Here is a 24,319-nt window from a genome sequence, read left to right as displayed (position 1 = left end):
CAGTGCGTCTCTCCATAGACACAGATGGGGAAACTGAGGCACAGGGGGGGACGCTTCACTTGCTCAGGGTCACAGAGCCTGGCAGAAGCACGATGGGGGCCAAAGCTTGCTGTTTACACCGGGGGTGAGGTTATTCTCACCCTGCTCTATCCCCTTCCCAACCAACATTTCCACTGGTTGGAATCCGTTTGGACCTTTTGGGTGACAGTGAGAATTCTTCCCCTGAATCATAGATACCGCTGCTTGATGCCTGGAGCAGGATGGGGGAGCAGAGGGAGGGGGCAGTGGCGGAAGGAGGCAAGGGTGGGGTTCTGCGGGGGCCCGGGCTCCCCTGAGAGTCAGGGGAGGAAGCGGCAGCAGCCCACACGGCCTCACCATCACGAGGATGCAGCCGGCCCTGGGAGGACCCGGGAACCCCAGACTCCAGGGAGGGGAGAGCTGTGTGGGAAGAAGCCAATCTTCCTGAAGAAGGGGCCTCCTCCCGAACAGGAGAACAAGAGGCCAGGAGCCCAGCGCTGGGAGCAGGCACCCACCTGGAGGCACCCCGGAGGAGATGGTTGAGGCAGACACCTGGCCCTGGCCCTTGGCGGTCATGGCGGCCACCTCGATGGTGTAGGTGGTGAGCGCGGTGAGGCCCGTGACGCGGTACTCCAGGGTGACGTTGGGCAGGTAGTGCGTCACGCGGGTGTTGGTCCGGTTATACTCCTCCCAGGAGATCCGATATCCTGGGGAGAGGCCCCAGTGTGGTGTGAGCTTGGCTGGGACCTTAACCTTCTGCCCTGCTTCTCACTTCCTTACTAGTCTGGCAGTTGGACACGCATTGGAAGGAGGGGGCCGAGGGAGGTGGGAGCATCGTGCCTGGGGCCCCGGGTGTAACCTGGGTGGGTGCCCCTCGTTGGGTGTGGATTGCAGGAGGGGGGGTGGGTCACTGCGGCTGAGGATCTGGGATGCGGCTCAGAGCACAGGGGCTGAGAGCCTCCCATGAGTCCTTTCTAAGAAAGAGTGGCCTGCTGGGAGGCTCTGGATGAACACTAGGTCGAAGGGAGGGGGATGGACGGGAGGGCCTTTGCCGCCCGTCTCACCCCGGGGCAGCGATGCTGTGGCGCCTACCTGTGAGAATGCCGTTCTTCTCCCCTGGTTCTTGCCAGCTGACCTTCAGCGAGGTGTCCAGGATTTCGGTGAAGCTCAGGTGTCCCACGGGCCCTGGCACTGTACCCAAAAGGGTCCCCCACCCACCCAATGCCAGTTAGAGCCGGAGAGAGACCACCGTCCTCAAGACAGCCCGTGGGGCTCCAGGGGTGACCCCTGGCTCGAAGACGAGAGCAGGGCCATCCTGGGCCTGGAGCACTCAGCCTGGCCCGCAGAGGGGGGTGGGGGCAGAGGGAGCCGGGGTTAGGGCGCTGCCTACCGTCCTCGTGGGTGCGCACCAGCTGCGGGGTGCTGCGAGGCCCGTCGCCGGGGGTGGTGAAGCACAGCACCGAGGTGAAGTACTCAGTGAACTTCTTCAGGCCCGACACAAAGCCCACGTGGATGCTGTCTTGAAAGTTGGGCCGGGCGGTCACCATGGTAACCTCCTCTTCCTGCTCTGGTTCCCAGGCCATCAGCTGAGGAGAGGGCAGCCACTCAAGCACGGCGGCAGCGAGCACGCGCCAGCAGAGGCCCAGCGCTTTCCCACAGGCTGGGCCAATGGACAGAGAGTGTCCAGGAGCCCAGTTTTCCTAGGGTCCCTCCTCCCAGGGAGGGGAGGCCGGGCGGATACCCACAGGCCACTGGAGCATCTGTCCTCTGGGAGCTCACTTTGGTGTGCTGCTCCATTCGCTGAGTGATTTACTCTAAGCAAGGTACCGGGCAGGGTGGTTTCAGTGAGTCCTCTCCCGCTCGATTCCCACAGCAACCCCACAGGGAGGTACTTGATACAGGGAGGTACAGGTAAGACCGGCTACATAATTTGCAGGTCCAGTGCAAAATGCAAATGGAGGCCCCCTTGTTCAAAAATTATGAAGAATTTCCAGAGACGGAAGCAGAGCATTTAACTGAACGTGGGGTCCTTCTGAGCGTGGAGCCCTGAACGCTCACACAGGCATGAAGCCAGTCTTGTGTTTTACAGATGACGAAACAGGCTCAGAGAGGCTAAGTGACTTACAATATATCACACAGCTCCTGGGTAGCTGAGGGTCTTTGCTTCTACACTTGGGCTCCCATGCCTTTCTCTGCCTGGGCCGGGGCAGTTCCTCCTAAGAACTCCAGTATGTAGATAACTCTCTCTTTTAAACTTGTTCCAAGTTGGGATTTCAACTGTAACCATTCTCTAGAGGTGGAGCATTGGCAAGAAAACCCCGTCTGGAAATTCAGCATCACTTTTCCTCTAATCTCCACTCTACATATCCCAGCCATAATTGCATAAACTCCCTACCTCCCCTTCCTTCTCTTCCTGCCTCTTTTTTCAAAAATTGAAGAATAAAGTTGATTTACAATGTTGTGTTAACTTCTGCTGTACAGCAAAGTTATTCAGTTATAAACATTTATCCATTCTTTTTTTTTTTTTGCAGTACGTGGGCCTCTCACCGCTGCGGTCTCTCCCGTTGCGGAGCACAGGCTCCGGACGCGCAGGCTCAGCGGCCATGGCTCACGGGCCCAGCCGCTCCGCGGCACGTGGGATCTTCCCAGACGGGGGCACGAACCCGCGTCCCCTGCATCGGCAGGCGAACTCTCAACCACTGCGCCACCAGGGAAGCCCTATACATTCTATTTTTTCATATTCTTTTCCATATGGTTCATTACAGGATAATGAATATAGTTCCCTGTGCTCTACAGTAGGACCTTGTTGTTTATCCATCCTCTATATAATACTTTAGCATCTGCTAACCCCAAACTCCCAATCCATCCTTCCCCCAGCCCTCTCCCCCTTGGCAACCACAAGTCTGTTCTCTGTGAGTCTGTTTCTGTTTCGTAGACAACTTCATTTGTGTCGTATTTTAGATTTCACATATGAGTGACATCGTATGGTATTTGTCTTTCTCTGTCTGACTCAGTTCCCTTAGTAGGAGCATCTCTAGTTGCATCCGTGTTGCTGCACGTTCCTGCTGCTTCTTGACCTCCTGCCCCACACTCCTATTTTCTGGGCCCTTCGTCTGTCTCTAACAATGACAGCTGGTCTCACAGATTTCCTCAATTATTTCAAATTGATTAAATAGCAATTAATGGTGAAAAGCAATGCTGGATGAATTTTAATAAGCCTGGGTATTTATAGACATAAAACAATACCACGCCAATGTCTCCTGATTAACACAGGCCCACGACAATGCTTCATCTCCTCCTTTTCATGGCCGTGTGTTTATAAAGGATGTTTGGAAATTTAATTGGTATTGTGAAAAGATAGCCTATAGCAAGTTAATTAGACACCAGTTAGACCCTAAAAATGCTAATCAGAAACACTAAGTGGCATTTAATATGTAGGTTAAATACCCTCCTTATTTTGGTTATTTTGTCTCATAGCAATTCAATTGCTGAACTTCGCTGGAGTAGATTAAGAAACAAGCTTGGTGTTTTAATTTACTTTAATCAACGTAATTTCGAATTAATTACACCGTTAGAATTGTGCGGTGCATTCTCCAGCAAGTGCAAAATCTGGGTAAATATTATTTTTTCAGGTTTAGGCCAATTGTGATCACTACTATTTAAAAAAATAAGGGACAAAGAATGTCTTTACAGGGGCCTTAAAGCACATTCACAGGGCATTGTCTTCAGATATGACAAAGAAGATGGGTACAGGGTGATGGTAGTGCGGTTGGGTGGAGTCATGACCACAGCATCATCCTCCAGGTCCAGTCCCAGAGCCCAAGACGGAGGCAGGACAGGGGTTGCTTCAAAACATTTACTCTGGGATGTGAACCACTTGTCCTGTAGCTGCATCCAAAGAGGAGGAGGCTAAGGGTTAAGAGGCCTCTCCCTCAGGTCCAGGAAGACAATAGAATTGTCTTCTGCACCTCTATTGCTTCCAAGGGGCTGGGCTCTGGGCAGCCATGGGGTGGAGGCTGTGCTCCACACACACACTGGGCTCTGGTCCCACGAGCCCTTCCTGTGTGCCTGGCACTGGGTTAAGCCCATCACGGACCAGTCCCGTTTCACCATCACAATGAGGATGACATGCGAATCACTGTCCCGTGCTGCTACAAAAAGGAAACCAAGGCTCAGGAAGGTTGAGGACTGGTCAGAGCACAGGGGACCACCTGGATCCGGCTTCAGATTTGTGGACCTGAGACCTTAGACGCAGCCTTCTATCTGCCGAGGTACACACAGCTGCCAGGTGAGGGCTGGGGGTTCTCCACGCCTGCTCTTGTTACCGGGGGTCAGTGCTGATTTACTTCCTTAGGTCCTTGGTCTTGGATTCTAAGCAGACTGGGCAGCCCTGAGCCTGGCTGGGGTGTGTGGGTGAGTGTGCTTGTGGGGGGACTTCAGATCTAGATGCTGGGACAGGCAACCCCACCTCAGACAGCAGAGGCCCAGGGGGTCACCCCTGTAACTGAAAGGCGTGTGTGTGTGTGATAGTGGGGAGGCCAGGGTGCAGAACGTGCAGCCAAAGCCGAGAGAAAGGACGACAGAGCACAGCTTTGCCATTTACTGTGTGACCCTGGGAAAATCACTCAACCTCTCTGAGCCTCAGGCTATTACAGGAGCCAGTATTAGCTACCTCAATGGTTGTAGAGAAAAGGGCTGAACTGACGTGCCTCCTGTTTCTGATGGAGGCAGTACATCGCGGGCTCGAGAGTCTAGGAGAGCACAACCTGCTAGATTCTGGAGTTGAAAACAAGTAGGGGAAATTCTCTTTTGCACCCTCCGTTTGTCTTTCCCTCTACTTTTCTATCTCTTTTGCACGGATTCGCGCAAAACATCCTGGAAGGGTATGTAAGAAATTAACAACAGTGGTTCCCTGGAGTGTGGAGAATTTCAAGGTTGGGTGGGATAGAACCAGGCAGATGAGGGACTGGGGTGGCACGGCGTGAGATGGAGGATGTCTGCCTGCTATAAGTTTATCTTTTTACATTTGTTGGTTTTTGAATCGTGTAAATATATTCCCAGTTAAAAATTAAAGAATTAAAAAAATAATGGGGACGGTTTGGCAATAGCAGCAAAATTATACACATTTACCTTTTGACCCAGCAATCTCATTTCTAAGAATCTATTTCAGAGTTATATGTGACAGTATGAAAAAATGTAGGCACAAAACTATTCACTGCAGAAATGTTTGTTATAGTAAAAGACTGGAAACAACCAAAATGTCATCACTAGGGAGCTGGCTGACTAAACAATGGGAGATCCACATAATGGAACACGATACAGATTTTTTAAAAAGGGACAAGGAATATCTCTATATACTCCTACAGAGAGACCTCCGGGATACAGTGTAAATAAAAAAGCAAAATGGAGAAAGTATGTAGAGTACACTGTCATTTATCTAAGAAGGCGACGGTACACATTTATACATGCATAGCCTTTGTTTACATTAAAGACATGGAAGGGAAAACCGAACCAAACCAACAAACGAAAAGAAATCACTTCTCTTGGGAAGGAGGAGGACCAGAATTCAGCCTGATTTTTTTCTGAATTAACTTTGCTTTGTAGATTTAACTTTGGAACCATGTAAATATGCTACATAATTATAGAATAAAATTAAATAAAAAAATCAATCCCTAAAAATCGAAACCCAAATGAAACAAATGAACCTCACTGTATATTGAATTGTAGCAAAATTACACAGAGAGAAACCATTTCAGAGACTTTGCAGCACAGAAAGGGGGGGGACTGTATCCCTCCTAAGAAGTACAGATAATCTGAAACTATTTTCAGTAATCACAGTGTTGATATTGCTGTTCTGAAACTGTCGTGGGTATTTGTGGGATCAAGTAGGTGAGTAATTCTGTTGCTGTGGAAGAAACTAGATTTTCAGAATGGAGAAAAGAGAGACAAAAGACCAATGAGATTATTTTTAAAATGTTAGAGTCCTGAAATTGAATTGGAAGTATCAGTATGTGTTTTATCTTTAAAAAAAGTATTTCTGAGTTGTCCATTCACAGGGCCTTGAAACAACAACCAATGCTAGAACCAGGAGCAGCCCCAGTGCCCAGATTTTGGTATCTAACTATCATTAAAAGAAACAAGGGGGCTTCCCTGGCGGCGCAGTGGTTGGGAGTCCGCCTGCCGATGCAGGGGACGCGAGTTCGTGCCCCGGTCCGGGAAGATCCCACGTGCCGCGGAGCGGCTGGGCCCGTGAGCCATGGCCGCTGAGCCTGCGTGTCCGGAGCCTGTGCTCCGCAACGGGAGAGGCCACGACAGTGAGAGGCCCGTGTACCGCAAAAAAAAAAAAAAAAAAGAAACAAGGGCTCCTTGATGACATGGCTGATCCCAGGCACAGGGCAGGAAAAGGAGCTAGCTTGGGCCACCCTGTCATACCAGATAGCAAGGAACCTATCAAAGACTCCTGGGGCAGGCTTCCCTGGTGGGGCAGTAGTTGAGAATCTGCCTGCCAATGCAGGGGACACGGGTTCAAGCCCTGGTCTGGGAAGATCCCACATGCCACGGAGCAACTGGGCCCGTGAGCCACAACTACTGAGCCTGCGCGTCTGGAACCTGTGGTCCACAACAAGAGAGGCCGCGACAGTGAGAGGCCTGTGCACCGCGATGAAGAGTGGCCCCCGGGCTTCCCTGGTGGCGCAGTGGTTGAGAGTTCGCCTGCCGATGCAGGGGACACGGGTTCATGCCCCGGTCCGGGAAGATCCCACATGCCGCGGAGCGGCTGGGCCCGTGAGCCATGGCCGCTGAGCCTGCGCGTCCGGAGCCTGTGCTCCGTAACGGGAGAGGCCACAGCAGTGAGAGGCCCGCGTACAGCAAAAAAAAAAAAAAAAAAAAAAAAAAAGAGTGGCCCCCGCTCGCCACAACTAGAGAAAGCCCTCGCATAGAAACGAAGACCCAACACAGCCAAAAATAAATAAATAAATAAATAAATAAAATAAAATAAAAAGAATTAAAAAAAAAAAGACTCCTGGGGCCACATCAAAAGGACTCACCAACTTGGAAGAGGTGGGTGATGGGTCAATTTGGTATCAATAAGAGTAATAATGGCAGTGGATTGAAACATATCAGACGTATTAAAAATCCTTAAGGACATAATAATACTAACAAAAACAAAACAAAAAGATGCTTCCCTCTGCCCCCATCCAAACTCATCTGTCACCTTAGAAGATGCTAAGGAACCAATTCACTATTCTGAAAATTGTTAAGTCATGGAAAAGAACTGAGCATTTACCATGCTTTTCCTAGATGAACTAAACCTTCAGGTAACCAAAAAGTTGTTAACAGAAAAATTCTTTTGGGGGGAAAGTATTTCAGCTCATAAATCAAGGAGAAATCATAATATTCAAGTATCCTCATTTTGATACTTGAATACATTTCATATCCTCAAGTATCCCCTATTGAGATCATAGAGCACACAAGGGTGGTCAATGGTCACCACATCCTAGTAAGAGAGACAGGCAGACTCTGTGCCTTCTAATGAAAATGCACAGCACCATCTAGGAAGTAATATTTTGAAAAAAAAAAAATCATCAAATCCGAATATGATCAAGCCTCTAGTTCTAAATTCCAATTTACTGCAAATATAGTGTTCAGAGGAATATATTAAAATGACCCCACAGGGATGCAGTCGCAAATCCAGGCTGTGGAAAACTCTATAGGACAAATGACTAAGTTTCTTTTTTTTTTTTTGTAGTACGTGGGCCTCTCACTGTTGTGGCCTCTCCTGCTCTCCTGTTGCGGAGCACAGGCTCCGGACGCGCAGGCTCAGCGGCCATGGCTCACAGGCCCAGCCGCTCCGCGGCATGTGGGATCCTCCTGGACCGGGGCACGAACCCGTGTCCCCTGCATCGGCAGGCGGACTCTCAACCACTGCGCCACCAGGGAAGCCCTGACTAAGTTTCTTTACTAAATAAATTAAAAGGAAGAGAGAGTGAGAGAGAGAAAGGAGAGAGAGAATCTGTAGATCAACTGAGACCTAGAAAACTTCAACCAACTGCAATTGTGTGACTCTCATTTGGACCCTGAGGCAAATAAACCAACCAGTAAAAGAAATGCCGTGGCAACTGGGGAAATTTGAATGCTGACCGGGTATCTGATGCTATTAAGGGGACTGTTGATTTTTTAAGGCACTATAATGGGAATGTGGTTATTGTGTTTAGGTTTTAAGTAGAGACTTTATCTATAATATTTCTCTGCAGAAATATTTATGGATGAAAGGCTACAATACCTGGGATTTCCTTACAAATATTCTAGGGGAGAAGCAGAGGGCTGGAAAATAGAGGGAACGCATCGGGCCATGAGTTGGTAACTGTCGAAGCCAGGGTGCATTATGGTCTTATCAAGTCATCTCAGTCTCCTCACTGCTTTTGTAGATGTTTGAAATTGTTCACAATTCAAAGGGGAAAAAAAGGTCCCTTCTCACTGGAAGGATGGAAGGGACAGACACTGCTTTGTTTTCCTCCCTGTGATACTGAAGGCCAAAGGAGCAGGAAACAAAATCCCCACTTGTATCCATTCATACTTAGAAAAAATCAAGTTATAGTTATTATTTTACAATTAAATCATCCAACGCTTTCCTTTTAATGCAAGACAAGGTGCAGGCTCTGGAGTTTGAAGCCAAGCTTTGCAGTTACTCTGACTGTGAACAAGTCACTGGCCCTCATGTCTCAGTTTCCTTCTCTGTAAAATGGGGTGATGATAACAAGGCTTCCTTCTTAGGGGTCTTGTGCAGCTTGCATGAGACAAGAATGTGAGGGAAGCCCAGGCATCCTGCCTGGCCTGTAGAAAGTGCCCTGTAAGCGTGAGCTCTTCTTACGCACCAGTTTCTATGCTCAAGCTATCTGGACAATTCACTTCTGCTGACTTTCTTGGAGCAGTTACGGGGTGCTGGGCACAGACTGGACCTGGGAATCAGGTGGGCTTCTGCAGCTTCCTCTGGCTCTGGGTCATTGCCCTAATTGTCCCGGCCACTAAGCTGGTCTCCTTGGCCCTCTGGGAGCCATTTACCTTAGAAGTTTGCAGCCCAGGTCTCCCCAAAGTGGAAGGAAACATAGAATCGGCAGCAAGAAGCTAATTCTTCCCAGCTCAGCTCCTCTGCATGACGCAAGCCTCCCTCTTCCCTCCACTGCCTCCCCCCAGAGTCCCAATTAGGAGGTTTCTCCAGCCAGCCGGCACTACCAGCGAGCAGCTACAGCCCTGGTCCAGGAGGGCCCCGCTCAGCCTCGGTGATGCACTTTCCTGGAAGCGAGATGGCTACGGCTGGGGTGTATCGGGATCTGGACCCTCCCTCCTTTACTTGAAACACCAGCAGAAAATTCTCTGGGTGATTTAATCTCAGCCCCTTCCCGTCCAGCCATCCCCACCTTGCAGCAACAAAGGCTAAGGCTGCTAGTCCTAGAAATGGTCCTTGTTGTCACACACAGGTGGTGTGGGAATCTTCTGGAAGTATCTGCGGTCACCTCGAGGCCAGCAGAGCCCGCGGTTCCCTGCCCTCCACGGCTGGCTTCCTGGTGACATGCCTCTCACATCCGGAGGGAGCGCACTGCCTCCTCCCACCCGCCCCACTCAGCTGGGGCCAAGCTGTAAAACACGGCGTGGACCACATACTCTGTGATCTGCCATCTCCCATTCTCTTAGGGAAGGTCAGCTCCGTGCTCCTCGTGGGGTGAGAGGAGAGACCCAGCAGTGGCTGCCAGAAGGGGATGGTTGAGAAGTCCCGACTTGCAGCACAGTTCCAATTATAGCAAATTTACTACCATCACCATCACCACCGCTACTAGTGCTTTTTGTTATGGCTGAATTGTTTCCCCTCCAATTTTTATGTGGAAGCCCTAACCCCCAGGACCTCAGAATGTGACTGTGTTTGGAGATAGCCTTTAAAGAGGTAATTAAGTTAAAACGAGGTCCTTAGCGTGGATCCTCATCCCACAGAACTGGTGTCCTTCTAAGAAGCGGAAATCTGGACACAGACACACAGAGGGAAGACGCGTGAGGACACAGAGAAGGCGGCCGTCTACATGCCAAGAAGAGACGCCTCAAAAGGAACCAGCCTTATCAGCACCTTGACCTTGGACTCCTACATCTCCCCAACAATTTTTTTTTTTTCAGGCTCCGCGGCCATGGCTCACGGGCCCAGCCGCTCCGCGGCATGTGGGATCTTCCCGGAGCGGGGCACGAACCCATGTCCCCTGCATCGGCAGGCGGACTCTCAACCACTGCGCCACCAGGGAAGCCCCGTTCTGGATTTTTCTGATGGGGCCGTGGCTGTGTGGGGACCCTGAGCCTGAAGCAAACCTGGTTTTGTTCATAAGGCAGGCTTATCGAGACTGACTGCTCCCTGCACTGGGTCACAGACAGGCCAGTGTCCGTATTCCCCGCGGCCGGGACGTGGACCTGGGGAAAGCCCGCATGCCCCTTGCCTTGATCATGTGTCCTCTGCTTGGCTTGAACCAATGATTCAGAGACAGAGCGGGGACTCCCTCCTCCCCCTTCCTCGCCTTCTCCCTGCCTCTGCGGCCTGCGTCCTTTCGAGAATCTCCAGGCTTCCTCTCGGGGCAAGGAGAGGCCTTATGTACCTTGTAGCCCTGGTTGATGCCGTTGATGAACTGGGGGCTGGGGGCAGTCCAGGTGAAGCGGATGGTCGTGGAGTTGGTGGCTTCTGCATGCACGTTGCCTGGAGGGACCGTGGGCACTGGAGGAGAGCAGAGAGGCAGGGGTGTGCGTGGAGGGGGCACAGTCTGACTGTCTGGCCCGGTTAAGCAGCGAAAACACATGAGGTCTGCAGACACTGCTTTACCCCCCTCCCCCCAGCTCCTCCCCTGCTGCTATGGAGACTTCAGATGCCCTCTTTCTGCGGATTAGTTTGGGCTTAATAAAACTGGTCTGGCCCATTTCACAGGGTACCCACAAATAAAAGGGATGGATCTGAAAATGCTCAGGGCGGTTTTTAGGTACAACGCTAAATGTAAGCTGTTTCATGATCCAGTTAACGGGAAACTTTGCAGAAGGTCCCTGTATCCCCGAAGCCTCTGCATTCATCGCACCCACCCCAACCTCTTCATCCACCTTTCCCTCCGTCCTCCCACCCTACGCGGTAGCTGGGCACAGCATGCGACAGCCTGGGACTGGATAAAACAGGTGACACGGTCGAGGCAGTCAGGACTGGACAGTCAGGACCCATCAGGCACGGAGAGGGGGAAGTACCAGCTCTTCCACGGCCACTGTCCCCACCCACCTCCCTGCAGTGTCCACTCGGTGACTTTGCTGCTGTAGACACCCAGTCCGGCGCTGTTGTAGGCGGCCACCTCGATCTCGTAGTTGGTCCAGATGATGAGGTCCTCCAGCAGCAGGTTGTTGACATCAGCATCCGTGATGTTCTTAAACTGGTACCCAACAGGCAGCCCAGCCAGGCAGTACCTGAGGGGAGAAAGCCAAGAGGAAATGGATTGGAGTCAGCCTGCTGTCCTCGTGCCCAGGAAGCTGTCTGTGATGGTGGAAACCCACATCCATGCTGTCCAACATGGAACCGGCCGGCACTTGTGGTTTTGGGGCACCTGAAACGTGCTTAATGTAACTGAGGAACTACGTTTGTCATTTAATTTACTTTTTTTCTTAATTTAAATGGCTGCAAGTGACCAGCGGCTACCCCACGGGATAACGCAAGTCCAGGGGATGTGTCTGGACTCTTCTTTTTGACGGGGGAGGAGGACATTGGTAGGATAGCTAGCCAGGGATGCTCAGAGTTCCTGGGAAGATCTCACGGGTCTAGCTTTGAGGGGTCGCTGATCAGAGAGTGGTCTCCAAAGGTTGGGCTCATTTCCTTTCTCCTTCTAGGAGAATGGCTCCCTCTTTTGACAGCCATTCACTGAGGTGGAAAGAAAAAAACCTGAGGCTACATACTCTACCAAGTTCCACCTTCCACTGGAAAAAAGAATGCAGGGTAATAAAGAAATGGGATATATACAGGCAAATTTTGGAGGATGGATAGCTCATAGGAAAACAACGATGCACACATACTCTAGCGTCTACCTATTGGGAAATCAGAGGCCCCAACTTATTTTGATGCTTCACAAAACCCCACAGCAGTGGTTCTCAAAGCCTTAGCGTGCATTAAAGACACCTGAAAAGCCTGTTGAAACACAGATTGCTGGGCTTATCCCAAAGGTTCTCATTCCATAGGTGAGGGGTAGGACTTGAGAATTTGCATTCCTATCAAGTTCCCAAGTGATGCTGACGTTGCTGGTCCAGGGACCACACTTTGAGAACCACCACCCTTTAGGATTCACCAAAAAGCCCACGACGAGATTAACCAATAATAGAGCAGCCAAATCAACAGTAACTGCTTCCAAAATCGGGGAATTCCAGGGCTGCGAGTACACACATTCAGGAGAGAGACGTGTGAAGTTGCCTAGCATCTTGCAACCAGCCAGGGTTCAGAATACTGACACAGGTTCTCAGAAGTTTCAAGTAGCAGGCTAATTTTCTTTTATGAATACCAAATTTTAGTAACAACGTAATAATACACTTTCAGGTTACCAGTAAAGCACCCACAGTCAAATGTAAAAATAAAAGGCTATATAACTGGGCTTCATTTGGCAGTAGGGACCAAAGACAGGACTTCCACTTTTTAACCAGTTCTTGGCCTAGTAATTCGTCCACTCATTTTCTGTCCTGGGGAAATCTGGCCTGCTAGAATATTCTTGGTTTCCCAGGTGGTTGGTCCCCTGGATAGTTACGTGTCTCTGTGTAGCCCTACTCCTATGTAGCCCTGACGTCTGGCAGACTTGCCATCCATACAGCCTTAAGGAGGCTACATTGTATCTCCTCTCTAACCATTCCTATTGGTTTCCAAGGCTCTCACTGCTGGAAGTTCTTCTAGATGTCTAACTTCAATCATTCCTACTGTAGTGTAGGCATTTCTTGTTGCCTGGTCCTTGTTGATGAAGAAGGACCTGCCATGAATCTGCTCTGTTTTCCAATCCACTCCCTGACCCTCCCTCATCTCTTTCCTCTTGAGTCTGGGAGGCCCTCCTTTCCCTGGTGCGGACGCCTACCTGATGATGTAGCCCTTGAGGATGCCATTCTGGTGGCTCTCGGGAGGTGGCTGCCACTGGATCATGATGGACTGGTTGGTCCGGCCGCTGGCGATGACATTCTGTGGAGGGGCCGTGGGGGGCTCCTCAGGAAGGGAGACCCTGGATAGGAAAACACCAAGAATGGGCAGGACTTTTCACTCCTAGTCTCCAAGGTAAATACAGGAGTTTAATAGGATAGGAAGAGGCCCCACCCTGCTCTGTCCCTGGATGACTCTGCACAACTGCTGTGTGCTTTTGGGCTAGTCGCTTAACCTCTCTGAGCTTGCTTCTTTACCTGTAAAAGCAGTATCATAAAGTCCACTTGCCTGCTTTATGAGTGGTTGAAGCTCGAATGACACAATGTATATGGAAGTCCTTTTAAAACACTGTAAAGCACCAGATATGTGTATTTTCTGTGCGGTTGAGGGACACAGGCCTTGGTTTCCCATTTGTCAAAGAAGCTGCTGTCGGGGTTGATGACGTCATGAGTGTTCAAGTATTTTAGAAGCAGGAGTGTCAAATACTCACCTCCCAGTTACCAGCTGGCGGTGAACTTGAACCACGCTTCCTTTACGAACCAGCTGAGCCCCGGCAGGGTGGGGCAGGCCGGGTAGGGGTGGCATGGTGTGTGCGTGAGAGTTTGAGCATCCCCGCACCCCCCGAAGCCCAGTGCTACTGCATTTCTTTCTCTGGCATGGCCAGGGGACACAGCATTCCACTTCTGTATTTTTCACATAACTGACATGCATCCATTAACAACAAAAGTTGATTATTTTTGATGGATGTCTTTCCCGTTTTGTTTATGTTTTTGTTTCCTGATGGATAGCTTTTCCAAAACATCCTGCACCCTCCCATGGCTTTGTAAAGCCTAAAGTGAGGGTAATCTAACCTTTTACTTGCTGACTCAGGACGATTCGTTAGCAAGATGAATCAGCATTACACAGGGAAGCCCGAAGGACTGGAGAAGTTATAGGATGGTTTCCCTACACTTCGAGGCCTCTTGTTATTGGGATTTCGTAGCTCTGAAGGATTGGGGCTATGTCCATTTTTTTCCCCTGCACCACCTCTCGTGGTCCAAACATGGCCTGGCACATAGTAGGTTCTCAGTAAGCAGCGAATGAATAAATTCTCCTATAACCGCTCTCCATGCCATGCTGTTAGCTGTCACTTCTCCCTCCTGTTAGAGTGTCACAGCCCCTGTGGCATCCCCCTAGTAAAAGCCAGAGGGATTCAAGCTTATTGGAACTGTGGGGAAACCACAATGATTGATTTAACCCAGTGGGGGGGTCTGTGTACACACCAAAGAGCATCTTTTAAAGAGCAAAGCGCATTCTTGGCTCCCTTAGCAAGTACTGTTTGCTATTTCTATTTGCTATTATTTCTGGGCTCTCAATTCTGTTCCATTGGTCTATGTGTCTATTTTTTTTTTTTTTTTTGGTTGCATCATGCAGCTTGCAGGATCTCAGTTCACCAACCAGGGATTGAACCCGGGTCACAGCAATGAAAGTGCTGAGTCCTAACCACTTGACTACCAGGGAATCCCCTATGTGTCTATTTTTATGAGTAGCATACTCTTTTGGTTTACTATAACTTTGTAGTATAGTTGGGAATCAGGAAGTGTGGTGCCTCTGGCTTTGTTCTTTGTTCTCAGGATTGCTTTGGCTATTTGGGGTCTTTTGTGGCTCTATACAAATTTTAGAATCGTTTTTTACTATTTCTGTGAAAAATGCCGTTGGAATTGTGATAAGGATTGCATCGAATCAATGGATGGCTTTGGGCGATATGGACATTTTAACAATATTGACTCTTCTCAGTGGGAAGAGGATAGTGTCTTCAATAAATGATGTTGGGAAAACTGGATAACCATATGCAGAAGAAGGCAATTGGACCTCTATTTTACACCACTCCCAAAAGTGAACTCGAAATGGATTAAAGACAAACTTAGGACCCGAAACTATAAAACTCCTAGAATAAAACATAAGAGAAAAGCTCCTTGATTTTGGTCTTGGCAGTAATTTCCTGGATACGACACCAAAAGGACAAGCAACAAAAGCAAAAATAAATAAAAGTGGGACTATATCAAACTAAAAAGCACCTGCACAGAAAAAGAAACAACAAAATCGAAAGATGACATAATGGAATGGGAGAAAATACCTGCAAACCGTGTACCTGGTAAGGGGTTAGCATCCAAATATATAAAGAACCCATACAGCCCAACAGCAAAAAATGAACTAATCTGATCAAAAAATGGGCAAATGAGCTGCAAAGACATTTTTCCAAAACAGACATAAAAATGGCCAACAGGTCAATGAAAAGGTGCTCAACGTCACTAACCATCAGGGAAATGCAAACCAAAACCACAGTGAGATATTACCTTACGCCCATCAGAATGGCTATTATCAAAAAGACAACAAACAGGGCTTCCCTGGTGGCGCAGGGGTTGAGAGTCCGCCTGCCGATGCGGGGGACGCGGGTTCGTGCCCCGGTCCGGGAAGATCCCACATGCTGCGGAGCGGCTGGGCCCGTGAGCTGTGGCCGCTGAGCCTGCGCGTCCGGAGCCTGTGCTCCGCAACAAGAGAGGCCACGGCAGTGAGAGGCCCGCGTACCGCAAAACAAAAACAAAAACAAAAAAGAACAAACAACAAGTGTTGGTGGGGATGTGGATAAAAGGGACCCCTCGTCCACTGTTGGTGGGAGTAAAAACTGGTACAGGGACTATGGGAAACAATATGGAGGTTCCCCCCCCAAATTGATAACAGAACTACCACGTGATCCAGCTACCCCACTTCTGGGTATATATTCACCCCAAAGAAATGAAAACAGGATCTCGAAGACATATCTGCACCCCCATGTTTATGGCAGCATTATTCACAATAGCCAAGATATGGAAACACCCTAAGTGTCCGTCAACAAATAAATGGATAAAGAAGATGTAACATAGCTATACAGTGAAAGATTTTCCAGCCATGAGACAGAAAGAAATTCTGCCATTTGCAAAAACATGGATGGACCAGCAGGGTATTATGCTAAGTGAAATAAGTCAGGCAGAGAAAGACAGATACTGTAGATCTCACTTATATGTGCAATCTAAAGGAGCTGAACTCAGAGAAATAGAGGAGGTGGGGGGCTGGGGAAGATGTTAGTCAAAAGGCATAAATTTCCAGTTGTAAGAATAACAAGTTCTGGTGATGGAATACACAGCATGGTGATTATAGCTAAGAATTCTGTATTATATACTTGAAGGTTACTAAGAAAGTTGATCTCAAATGTTCTCACCACAAAAAGAAACGGTAATTATGTGACAGGATGGAGGTGTCAGCTAACACCACGGGGGTAATCATTTTGCCATAGAGGAGTGTGTCAAATCAACGCATTGTACACCTTAAACTTACATAATGTTACAAGTCAACGATATCTCAATAAATCTGGAAAAAATAAAAATACACATAAAAAAATAAAGAGCAAAGCACACAGCTTTGGGGCATGGAATTGGTGTCACTACCATTCTGACCCGATGTCTTTTTTCTCACTAGAGGAGGCTGCTTGTTCTGTGGGGGTCTAGGTGGCTAGAATGCGCCTCCTACACAAGTGGGTGTTAAAACGCGTGAACTGATGTTTTTATTAAACTTTCATCATTTTAAAAAAAGCTTTGTTGGAGGCTTCATGGGGTCTGGCACCATGCAAGGCACTGCATACAGAGATCCGTGTAGATCCTAGACGTCTTTGGAAATTCACATGCGTTTAACAATGATGGCAACCCATGGGGATGTAGAGCAGAATGGGGTTAAGTCTTGGAACTTGCATGGCCCACAGTGAGAAGGACAACTCAACTGGGTTAGTGAGTTGAGCCCCTGACAGACACCCACCCGGCTCCCCTCACCTCTCTGTGTCTTTGCTGAACTGTCCTTTCCCCACGTCGTTGACGGCACAAAGACGGAACTGGTAGGAACGTGCGGGAACCAAGCCCTTGACCATCACCGAGGTGGCCTCGGGGTCCACACTGGCCAGGAGCACCGTCCAGGGGGCATCTACAGGGACAGAGGGTGGAGGCTGAGGTAGGCATCTTGGGGGTGCACGCTTCTTCCCCCCTCCCCTCCATTCCCAGCAGGGGTCCAGCCTCGTTTGGGCTGGCAGGGTAGTACCTCCCCAGCTTGGTCCAGTAGAGGCTGGTCACGTCATTTTTCTGGGTCCCCTTAGCCTACATGTCCCAGGGGGTTGGGGGGTCCTGGGGAGGGAGCAAGGGCTCATGGGAACTGAGAGGCATTTGTCTTTTCTATCTTTTTTGTTTTTTCTCAAATTGATGTGCTCTAGCAAACTGTATTTGAAACACCACTCAAATGATGCCTGCTAATTTTGGGGTTCATGGCTTGGGGATGGAGGATAAAAATTTAAAAAACCCCCAAAACTAATGGCCAGGGACTTCCCTGATGGCACAGTGGTTAAGAATCCACCTGCCAATGCAGGGGACACGGGTTTGAGCCCTGGTCCGGGAAGATCCCACACGCCGTGGAGCAACTAAGCCCGTGGCCACAACTACTGAGCCTGCGCTCTAGAGCCCGAGAGCCGCAACTACTGAAGCCCGTGCGCCTAGAGCCCGTGCTCCGCAACAGGAGAAGCCACTGCAATGAGAAGCCCACGCACCGCAACGAAGAGTAGCCCCCGCTCGCCGCAACTAGAGAAAGCCCACACACAGCAACGAAGACCCAACGCAGCCAAAAAAATATATATAAATAAATAAATTAATAATAATAAAAAAAACCCAACAAAAAACAAACAAAAAACTAATGGCCAGTGTCTTGGGGGCTTCTGGGTGGCAGGTCCCAAGTCCAGCCTGTGCGTCATCTCGTTCAATTGCCACACGACTGCAGGATGCCGTGGCTCATTTTGCAGATGAGGGAGCTGGGCCGTCCAGAGGGTTGGCTCAAAGGCACAGAAGTGGGGTTGCCCTGGCTGCGGTCGGTGGAGGGGTGGGAGCAGCCTTACTCTTCTCCGACATCTCCAGGACGTAGCGGATCAGCGGGCTGTTGCCGTCAAAGGGCTTGGCCCACGTCACGTTGATGGCCCTTCTCTCCGCGGCGCTGAGAGTCGCCACTGGGTGCTCAGGGGCATGAGGCAGCTGCCTGGAGGAGACAGGTGTGGCGGGGCCCCCCCGTGAGGTCTAGAATCAGGTGACACCCAGGACTCAGTCTGAGCTCCCATGATATCTGGTGCTCGGCCCCCGAACCCAGCCTTTGGGGGCCATCTAGCTGGAGATTCTGTGCACTGGCTTTGGAGCCCACATGGCCAAAGCCATAACCCAGACTCCCCGCCCTTGACAGGGGCCGAACTGAGCTGGCGAAGGCCTGGAGGATGCTGGGGTGAGGTGGGCGGGCTCAGGTCACACCTGGCCTGGTGGCCTGCCTAGATGCAGCCTTCCCTTTGCTGCCTGCATCCCTTTACCCCCCGGAGCCTGCCCTCACCTCACACGCAGGTGGGCACTGCGAGAGTCGTTGCCTCCGGCTGAGAGCACCCGGCAGGTGTAGGTGCCGATGTCCCCGGACCACGTCTGCGAGATGTGTAGGGAGCCGTTTCTGTCCAGACGGATGCGGGGGTTGCCCTCCATGCTCAGTGTGGCCCCATCCTTCTCCCAGACGTACCTGAGAGTAAGAAGGACCGCTATGTAAAAAGAGGCAGGGAAGGCAGGGTAGGGGGGCTGCTGGGGTGGGCACAGCCCAGGGCTGGTCTGGAGCAGTGAGCTCCAAGGTGGGCAGGGGGCAAGCCCCCAGCCACAGCGGGGGCACCTGCAGCCCATCACGCCTGCGGGTGGGGCCCTTGGTCCAGGAGCGTGACCACATCATTATCCACCATTCACACCTTCAGTTCAGGTCCAGGTCACAGCCTGGTTGCTTTTGGCCGGAAGCCATCACCAAGCGGTGCAGAGTGGACAAAAGGTATTCTTCCAAAGAGGTTAAAAGATTAGGGTTGGAAAAAGAATGAACGTCTCCATGTAGACTACATGTGGGGACTGGTTTTATGAAGGGAATCATTAGATCAATGCATCACTGTGACAAATTAACTTTGGCATCTAGAAAAATCACTTTAGCTTTGGTCAGTCAGTACAAAGGGGGACTTGAGAAACTACACACATGCCCGTGCCTGACAATGAGCAATACCTGCTCTGGATTTGTTCTGGAGGAGACACAATAATTGTCATCAACACACACAGGGTGCCAGCTCCTGGGAGGATGCTGGGCTGCTTCCCCCCAGGGAAGGGCAACCAGGGAGACCAGGGCAGGAATGCGGTCGGGCTGGGATGCTTTCCTAATAACCCATCAGTCGCTCAATGAAGGGACAGGGTGATGGGGCTGAGTCACAAGGCCCTAGAACTCTCTGGGTTTAGGGAGTGTGAGATGGCTGGGGAGAATGAGCCTGTAATATATATATATATATATTTTTGCGGTACGCGGGCCTCTCACTGCTGTGGCCCCTCCCGTTGCGGAGCACAGGCTCCGGACACGCAGGCTCAGCGGCCATGGCTCACGGGCCCAGCCGCTCCGCGGCATGTGGGACCTTCCCGGACCGGGGCATGAACCCGTGTCCCCTGCATCAGCAGGCGGACTCTCAACCACTGCGCCACCAGGGAAGCCCTAAATAATATTTTATAGTCCTCAGGAAATCAAAGATGTGCAAAAATATTTAGTTATAAGGACATTCAGAATGATATTTCTTAACATGAGCAAAAATTCAGAAACAATCCACATACCCGGCATTAGGGAACTGGTAACAAATTATGTGGCATCCACACAGTGGAGGACTGAACAGTCATATAACTGACAGAGGAAGAGATTCACAATAGGTTCGTAAGGGAAAAAACAGAGTAAAGCACTGTTTCTAGTTTTTTCAAATGACACCCAAGTACTACTATCTCTAGTGAAAGGAAACACAGATTAATCTACTTTTCTACTTCCTCTCTCTCCATCCCTCCCCATGGTCTTTGGTTTACCTGCATTTTCTATATTGTCCTCCTAAAACGGATACCTATTAGCTGTATGATAAGAAAAAACAGTAACAATAGTGATTAATATTAACAAGGTGGGCTGTTTGGATTCAGTCTAGATCTGCGTTCAGATACCAAACAGACGCAATTCTGGAGGTTTTTCATGCTGCCACCTACACCTGCCCAGCCTGCGTCCCCTGGAGCCCAGCTTTATTCTGAGGATATGTAACCAGGATTAAGTGGCTACCACTTTAGTCTGATTTGGTTGTTCAAATCCTTTCCAGTCTGTCTACTCAGGGAACCCCTGGTATGTTTCCTGCCGCCAGAACAGGGATTTTTAATTCTGGCTACACATCAGAATCACTTCGGGGACTTCTAAAAAATACTTAAGTCTGGGGCCCATCCCACCACTAAGGCTCACCTCAAGGAGGTGGAGGGCTGCCGGGAAGCTCCCCTCCCCCAAGGTGATGGAAACCAGGCGTGCGTGGGAGATGTCGGGGTGGCCTTGGCCACAGATTTTGCCAGTTTGGGGGGATGATGGACCAATTCTGTTCCCTCCCCCATCTAAAAAAGATTGTCCTAGATGGGTAATTCCACTCTAAGGCGAGGACCCCTCCAGTAAACTGGAACAGTGATTTCCCATCTGTAGTTCACTGGCGGTCCTGGAACGTGGGCCTGCAGATATATTGCAAAGGGTCCCTAAATCTCTCTGTTCACAAGAATTGTCCGGAGGATGAATAAAATGTGCAAGTTTTTCCCAAGTATTAGTAGATAGCATTTGAATAAAATACCAATTTATTTTAAAGTTTTACTGACTTGATAGAGCTTTTCGTTACAATAAAAATTTTCAATTAATGGATGTTAAAATAATAGTGGCCATTTATGTGTGGGTCTGAGGCCCACAGCAGTGTTCTATGGGGAGAACATGTGGGTTCTCCTGGAAGACATTTTTACAGTTGGTATATTAATTTTTTAAATAAAAATCTAATAAACCCTGGGATAAGCATATTCTAGATTATCTGCTGGCCATGTTCTAACTCCACCTATGTGATTTCAAGGCTCATGTTTCTAGATTACCTGCTGGCCATGTTCTAACTCCATCTATGTGATTTCAAGGCTCATGTTTCTAGATTATCTGTTGGCCATGTTCTAACTCCGTCTATTTGATTTCAAGGCTCATGTTTCTAGATTATCTGCTGGCCATGTTCTAACTCCGTCTATGTGATTTCAAGGCTCATGCTTCTAGATTATCTGCTGGCCATGTTCTAACTCCGTCTATGTGATTTCAAGGCTCATGTTTCTAGATTATCTGTTGGCCATGTTCTAACTCCACCTATGTGATTTCAAGGCTCATGTTTCTAGATTACCTGCTGGCCATGTTCTAACTCCATCTATGTGATTTCAAGGCTCATGTTTCTAGATTATCTGCTGGCCATGTTCTAACTCCGTCTATGTGATTTCAAGGCTCATGTTTCTAGATTATCTGTTGGCCATGTTCTAACTCCATCTATGTGATTTCAAGGCTCATGTTTCTAGATTATCTGTTGGCCATGTTCTAACTCCATCTATGTGATTTCAAGGCTCATGTTTCTAGATTACCTGCTGGCCATGTTCTAACTCCGTCTATGTGATTTCAAGGCTCATGCTTCTAGATTATCTGCTGGCCATGTTCTAACTCCACCTATGCGATTTCAAGGCTCATGTCTGCATTTGATGATGGCTATCCTAAAGGGCCAATGTTTAATGTTTAATGAGGTGTTTCTCCAACTGGGGCCTGAGACAGATCCTCTGAGAATGGGTGTGGACCTAAAAGCCTAGTACCCTTAAATGTAAGGTGGTGCAGCCACTGTGGAAAATAGTATGGAGGTTCCTCAGAAAACTAAACGTAGAACTACCAAATGATCCAGCAATCCCACTCCCGGACATATATCCAGAAAAAACTATAATTCAAAAAGATACATGCACCCCTATGTTCATAGCAGCACTATTCACAATAGCCAAGACATGGAAACAACCATGGATGTCCGTCGACAGAGGAATGGATAAAGAAGATGTGGTACATACACACAATGGAACATTAGCCATAAAAAAGAACAAAATAATGCCATTTGCAGCAATGTGGATGCAACTAAAGATTATCGTACTAAGTGAAGTAAGTCAGAAAGAGAAAGACAAATACCATATGACGTCACTTACATGTGGAATCTAAAATATGACACAAATGAACTTATCTACAAAACAGAAACAGAATCGCGGTCATAGAGAACAGACTGGCGGTTGCCAAGGGGGAGGGGGTTGGGGAAGGGTGAACTGGGAGGTTGGGGTTACAGATGTAAGCTTTTATACACAGCCTTTACACAACAAGGTCCTACTGTGTAGCACAGAGAACTATGTTCAATGTCCTCTGATACACCAAAATGGAAAAGAATATACATACATATGTAGAACGGAATCACTTTGCCCTACAGTAGTAATTAACACGACATTGTAAATCAACTATACTTCAATAAAAAATAAAATAAAAAAGGGGAAATAAAGCAAAAAAAAAGAAAAAAGTTTTGGTACCCTTGCCTCCAACCTTGGTTTCCAGGGTCCCATTTGTCGCGGCCATACAGGCCGTCATATACCCAGTGGCCACCAGGTGGGGCCCCAGGACACAACTGCCTCCTGAGCAGAGCGCGCCGTTACTCCAAGTGGCATCAGTGCCCGGCCCTTCCAGCTCCGTGCCAGTTGCTTTGGCAGTGACATTGCCCATAAAATAGAGAAGCAGCACGGAGGGAGTATTTATTTCTAAGGAAACAGTGACGTTTTCTACTCAGCATCCCAGAGCTCAAGGGAGAGCCTGAAGGGACCATTTTGTTCCTGCTTTAGTTCCAGGAAGTGTCCTTGTGCCCAGCCTGGGAGGGTTCCCAGCTTTCGTGACTTTCTCGGCTTCTTCTGTGCTCCTTGGCCTCTCCAGGGCGTTCCACGGTGGGACTTGGTTCCCTCCAGGCCAAGTGGCTGGCCGAGGTCTGGGCTCCCAAGGAGGACGGCGGGGGTGGCCCCAGGCTGGGCCTCTGTCCCTCACATGTGTCCCTTTGAGGGTCACCTCAGGACCCTTTCCCTTCCCAGCCCTGTCACTGCTCCCACGCCTGTTTACCCAGACCCCCCTGCTGTCCACGCAGTGGGCGGAGGGTCTAAGGCCTGGGGGGGTGGTGCTAGCAGGGGGTCCCGAGCAACCCGGAGCCTCCACCTCTCCCCAGACAGATGCCTCTTTCTCATCCCTTCCCTTCCGCCCTCCTCCACTCCCTTTCCTCCACTTCTTCACCCCCCCAGCCCCTTCCCCTCCCCCCACCACCCTGCCCAATTCAACTCAGGCTGGTCAGTCCGCCAGGCATTTACTTAGTATCCCCCATGTCCCAGCCCTGCACTAGCTCTGCACGGGCCACACTTACCCGTGTAGACACTCGCCCAGCAACCAGCTACCCCCTAAAGCTGCCCCTCCCCTTCTGCCTACAAGGGGCCACAGCCGAAGGAGTACCTGACAGTCACTCGGGGGTCGTGGGTCACTCCGCACATCATGGAGGCCTGGGTTCCCTTGATGACGCTCTGGTCCTGGGGGGGCTTGGTGATGCGGGTCCGGGCTGAAAGAGAGCAGGGAGATGGCGTGGTGGGAAGGGAAACAGGTGGGTCCCACAGAGACAGGTGAGATGCAGGTGTAGGGGAGGGGGACCTTCAGGTGAACGGCACCCGAGTGGCTGAATTCTACGGGCGGCCTGGTCTGCTGTGGTCAATGTCCCGGAATGTCAAGAACCACGCACTTCCACGGTACGTGATTCTTGGAAGCCACGATCACAGTGGGGGCTCTTTTAATTTTGCTCCCACAAACCCACGCAAGGGATGAAGAAAGATCAGGGCTGTGTTCCCAGCACACCAGTGGTCCAGCCAGGGTAAAAATAGGATCGTCTGATTCCGGGTCTAATGCATCACATCACCCACCAGGCCCCTGGCGCTCAGCCTAGAAGGGCGGCCCACACCTACGTGTGGTACCAGATCCCAAGTGGTACAATCTGAGGGTGGGAAGGGGCTTGGGAAGTTGCCCCATAGCAGGGGTCACAAACCACAGCCTGGGGTCGAGCCCAGCTGGGGGCCTGGCTGGGTAAATTCCCCCGTCCTGGCACTCAGCCACACCTGCTGGATTCACCACCGTCTACAGCTG

General features: G+C 49.8%; 1 protein-coding gene across 2 annotated transcripts in view; it reads right to left on the bottom strand.

The window, feature by feature from the left end:
• The window catches only part of SDK2 (sidekick cell adhesion molecule 2), a 272,602-nt gene that overhangs the window by 61,224 nt on the left and 187,059 nt on the right, over nt 1-24,319 (bottom strand). For both annotated transcript variants that reach the window (XM_022589737.3, XM_089901689.1), the window contains 10 exons: nt 23,642-23,744; nt 18,605-18,781; nt 18,129-18,265; nt 17,026-17,173; nt 13,125-13,265; nt 11,306-11,487; nt 10,647-10,762; nt 1,409-1,604; nt 1,111-1,209; nt 534-725 (listed from right to left, as the gene is read on the bottom strand). In XM_022589737.3, coding sequence (XP_022445445.2) covers nt 534-725; nt 1,111-1,209; nt 1,409-1,604; nt 10,647-10,762; nt 11,306-11,487; nt 13,125-13,265; nt 17,026-17,173; nt 18,129-18,265; nt 18,605-18,781; nt 23,642-23,744 — 1,491 coding nt within the window. The remainder of the gene's footprint in view (nt 1-533; nt 726-1,110; nt 1,210-1,408; nt 1,605-10,646; nt 10,763-11,305; nt 11,488-13,124; nt 13,266-17,025; nt 17,174-18,128; nt 18,266-18,604; nt 18,782-23,641; nt 23,745-24,319) is intronic.

Source organism: Delphinapterus leucas, chromosome 19, assembly GCF_059928025.1.
Source record: "Delphinapterus leucas isolate spDelLeu-1000000601 "Yukka" chromosome 19, BTC_Dleu_Yukka2, whole genome shotgun sequence".
NCBI classification, from domain to species: Eukaryota; Metazoa; Chordata; class Mammalia; order Artiodactyla; family Monodontidae; genus Delphinapterus; species Delphinapterus leucas.
The sequence above is the reverse complement of the archived record's forward strand: the minus strand, read 5'-3'. Positions and strand labels throughout refer to the sequence as shown.